Source organism: Osmerus mordax, chromosome 11 (genome assembly GCF_038355195.1).
Source record: "Osmerus mordax isolate fOsmMor3 chromosome 11, fOsmMor3.pri, whole genome shotgun sequence".
Lineage (NCBI taxonomy): Eukaryota > Metazoa > Chordata > Actinopteri > Osmeriformes > Osmeridae > Osmerus > Osmerus mordax.
This window is the reverse complement of record NC_090060.1, coordinates 15,421,398-15,425,803: the sequence shown is the minus strand read 5'-3', so window position 1 is coordinate 15,425,803 and position 4,406 is coordinate 15,421,398. Positions and strand designations below refer to the sequence as shown.

Genomic DNA, 4,406 nt, shown 5'->3' with positions numbered 1-4,406 from the left:
GCCACATGGGTGAGGAGGACGAAGGGGGAGAGGAGGAGGGGGAGCCAGCCTTTGAGGTGCGACAGACAGAGATGGTATGGGGGGGCCAGGGGCTGGGGACAGGGGAAGTCACCGAAGAAGCATCTCGCCACGAGTGACGTACACGGCGCCATCATCACACCCCGCACACTCCCCCCCCGCTGGCATATCTCTCTCTCTCTCTTCCAGTCTTCCTCTCTCACACGATCTGTCGATTTGTTCCTGCTATGGTGGACTGACTTGTGCATTCCTTTGCTGGACTCTGCCCCGAAGTCTGTGTCTTGGTCTTAATTACCCGTGTCTCTAAAAACATGCATGACGGAGTGCAGAGATGGTGCGACTAAAGACAACAAAATGTTGCGTATTCGAAAGTCTAAAACTAGATTAGGAGTGTTTAGAACCTCGACTCACAAATTCCAACCCTGTGATTTATCATTCTAGTCGTTGATTCATCTTTGAATACTGAAACTTCTTGGTGATAAACACCTAAATGGTCTTCACATGTAACAATCCTAGGTCTACAGGCTTGGATAATGTGATGAGGCAGAGGTTAAATGTTCAGTAGTGATATATAGATATACATCGATATAGATCGATATAGACTATATCTATAGCTGATATAGCTTGTTCTTGAGGGCAACGTTTCATGTCTGTTGAAGAATGAACATCCACTGTCTCTTCATGAGAATCACAAAGCTCCTCTCAGTGACAGTTGCCTATTATGATACGTTACTGTAAATTCAGAGATGCTACATTGCCCTCCTTTTCTAGGTTTAGCAGCTACTCAGATGATGATAAACATGGTTTCCCCATGTGACCTAATGTGAATGATGCACACTCTGTACAGAAGTCCTTTTCCCAGAGCCAGATTGACTCTGTGCCTGTGATTACTACCTTACTGTTAGTAATCAGCTTACTCTAAACTTGCACCCCCCCCTACCTCTCACAGCCCCCTCTACTCACCTACTAGTCAGGCTGTGCATTCCTGTATCTGGACTGATCTTGATTCTAATAATAACCTCGGGTATCTATCGATTTTGTTTGTCTTTACCTTGAATTGGACTTATTATAACAAGCTTCCCTCTCTGTACTCACCAAGGACTACAGTAAAAGCCTGCACAGTCAGCCAGACATACACTCAAACAGAAACACACGCACACACGCACAGACTTGCAAATGCACGGAAGCACACACACAGTGTACACACAATACACACACACACGGTGTAGTGTAGATTCACATAAATCACTGTGAGGACACAAGCCCTCTGTAGCCCAGAGAACCATCTCCACTGTGCCTCACCTTGGGTAAACCACGGTCAGGCCTATGAGGGAGGGAGGGGTGGCTAGAGGGGGGGGGGGGGGGGGGGGGGGGGTTGGTGGAGGTCCTTTGGGTGGGGATATTGCATTGTGTATTTGTGTGGGTGGGTCTTGCATAACACTGTAACTTTTGTCAACAGGAGCTGATTGCCATTTGCTGTGATACCGTGTCAGAGTTAGCCATGAGGCGTTAGCTAGGTTAAGAGTAGCACGCTTGTTCCGCTGAAGTGACTCAGTAAGGTGTTCTAAAAGAATATGCTTGCCCTTCAAACTGCCCAGCGTGTTTGGCTCTACATAGATACGTGCAGAATGCCTCCCAGTTTAACCAGTCTAACAGACCACAACCAGCCTTTCTTAAAGGAGCCCCTGCTGCTTGGAGCATGTGTCAGAGTAGGGCCACGAACCCTAAGAAAGCGCAGCAGTGAGGCCCATGGTGGGACTGCAGGTGGGAGCATGCTGCGATCCTACTACTACTACTTCATAATAGTTAGCAGGCAAACGCTGTGTTTGCCGTACTCAAACGTTTGCTGGTGCTGGGTAATGTGAACAGCTGAAATGATTGACTCCACTAATACACTTTCTGTCCCAAAGGAAGAGCATATGTGTGTGTGTATGAATGTGTGTGCTTGTATTGGTGTTTATTGTACAATATTTGTGTGCGTTTTAGCTTGCATAACATACACATAGAAATATTTCTTTTTTTATATATATATCACTCACAACAACAACCAAAAACAAAACTAAAATTACAACTTTCTTTTCGCAATTATTTTTTCAACCTTTCAAAATGTATTTTTTCACACTCATTTTTTTTAAACCCATAGAAAATAGAATTCACACCTTTAAAAAAAAAATCAAACTTTGTTTTTTTTGCCTTCTGCCTTGCTCCATGGTAGCTTCGTAGACTAGCTCAAATTTGTTGTGCGTGGGAAATTAAAGAAGGTGTGCCGAGTGAGTGTGTGCGGTTGTGTGTGTACAGTGAGTGTGTGTGTGGTTGCGTGTGTACAGTGAGTGTGTGTGTAGTTGTGTGTGTACAGTCAGTGTGTGTGTAGTTGTGTGTGTACAGTGAGTGTGTGGTTGTGTGTGTACAGTGAGTGTGTGTGTGGTTGTGTGTGTACAGTGAGTGTGTGTGTGGTTGCGTGTGTACAGTGCGGGGGGCAGTGCAGACCAGTGTGACAGGGCTACAGCCACCCCTGTGTCTCCGTCCTGCAGGAGAAGGAGATGGAGAAACAGAGGCTGCTGTACCAGCAGTCCCGCCTGCACAACAGAGGGGCGGCAGAGATGGTGCTGCAGATGATCAGTGCCTGCAAAGGTACTGGAGCTGTAAACACACACATACACACACACACACAGATACACACACACACACACACAGATACACACACTCACACAGATACACACACACAGATACACCATTTCACAATTACATTTTGTGTGTGTTTTCTCCTCAGGTGAGACGGGAGTCATGGTTTCTTCCACTCTCAAGCTGGGGATCTCCATCCTCAATGGGGGCAACAGTGACGTACAGCAGGTGAGTGGAGCTGCCCCAGTCCATAGCCCTTAGCCCATAGCCCATAGCCCTTAGCCCATAGCCCTTAGCCCATAGCCCATAGCCCTTAGCCCATAGCCCATAGCCCATAGCCCTTAGCCCATAGCCCTTAGCCCATAGCCCTTAGCCCATAGCCCTTAGCCCATAGCCCTTAGCCCTTAGCCCATAGCCCATAGACCTTAGCCCATAGCCCATAGCCCATAGACCTTAGCCCATAGCCCTTAGCCCCAGCCGTCAGCCCCTGCCCTAGACTAACCCTCACTTGCCCCAGTTCCCTCAGATTTTCTTAAGTAGATTCGCTTTACAGAGAGCTATTTTAGAGAGGTGACAGGGGAAAGTAATTCCCTCCTAACATGGTCTCCTATGTTTCTCTGTGTAGAGGATGCTGGACTACCTGAAGGACAAGAAGGATGTGGGCTTCTTCCTGAGCATGCAGGCTCTGATGCAGACCTGCAGGTCTGTTCATCATCCTGATGAGGAGGAGGATCTCATCACCATAATGATGATGATGATCATGATAATGTGGATGAAAACAAGTAATGGTAGTGACAGTCAGATATCTATGATGGCGACGACCACAATGATGACCCTGTTTAAGGAGACTTCAGTTATTAAAACATCTTTTATCTCAGATGGTCTCAGTCCAACACACACAGGCTAATGTTTGTTTTTGTCTAATGTCTGCTAATGACTGTGTGATGTTTGCCAGTGTTCTGGACCTGAACGCCTTTGAAAGACAGAACAAGGCTGAGGGACTTGGCATGGTTTCTGAAGAGGGATCAAGTGAGTATGGTTTCCCCTGCTCCCTACAGCTCCAACAGTCATATCAGCAGATTCATATTGTCATATGCACCTGTGTTTTTTGATGTTACGTATGATGAGTGTGTGTGTGTTTGTATGGGGGGTTTGTTTGTTTGTGTGTTTACAGTACAAAAAGCAGTTTGAGATTCATAAAGATGTTTTATTATATGAATCAAAGTTGTGACTGGTACGTACTTTTTGCTCCTCTGACAAACGTTGGGATTGCTGTCCTGGACTCACCGCATCCCTCTCTCTCTCCCTCTTCCTCCCTCTTTCTCTCCCTCGCTCTTTGACTCGCTCTCTCCCTCCACCCACAACACCGCTCTGCCCCTCCTCTTTGTGCCCCTCCCCCTCCCCCTGATTGGTTCTCCCTTGGTTCTCAGATATGAAGCTAGAACGTGGTAAATAAAATACTTAGTTTCTCTGTCTCTCTTTCTCTCTTTTCTCCCCTCTGTCCTTTCTCTCTTTCCGCTCCTCTTCACCTGACCAGTCTTTTATGTGCATTTCATTTCGCACTCAAGGAATCGATCAAGAGAACTTTACAGTCACAAATTACATGAGTTTTTGATGACTTAATGGCAAACATAAGCGTAATTTATTTGTCCATTAATGACACCAACAATCCAACAATGATTGTAAAGTTTTTGTCCTTGAGTGCTTCGATCACAGATCTACTGTAACTCCCTTAACTCATAGACTGATCACCAGGAAGCAGGAAG

At 46.2% G+C, this 4,406-nt stretch overlaps 1 protein-coding gene across 1 annotated transcript; it reads left to right on the top strand.

Moving 5' to 3' along the window:
* Nucleotides 1-5: 5 nt before the first annotated feature.
* LOC136951781 (ryanodine receptor 1-like) lies at nt 6-3,782 on the top strand. Its single transcript, XM_067246383.1, has 5 exons — nt 6-56; nt 2,550-2,649; nt 2,789-2,868; nt 3,266-3,342; nt 3,596-3,782. The coding sequence occupies exons 1-5, from the start codon at nt 6-8 to the stop codon at nt 3,750-3,752; spliced, it is 465 nt and encodes a 154-aa protein (XP_067102484.1). The 3' UTR covers nt 3,753-3,782.
* Nucleotides 3,783-4,406: the final 624 nt, after the last annotated feature.

What these genes read in the sequence shown, in the direction of transcription:
- LOC136951781 (XM_067246383.1), top strand. Translation starts at nt 6, where the DNA reads ATGGGTGAGGAGGACGAAGGGGGAGAGGAGGAGGGGGAGCCAGCCTTT. An exon ending in GATGATCAGTGCCTGCAAAG is followed by an intron (nt 2,650 to 2,788) that starts GTACTGGAGCTG and finishes TTTTCTCCTCAG; the next exon opens with GTGAGACGGGAGTCATGGTT. An exon ending in GCAACAGTGACGTACAGCAG is followed by an intron (nt 2,869 to 3,265) that starts GTGAGTGGAGCT and finishes TTCTCTGTGTAG; the next exon opens with AGGATGCTGGACTACCTGAA.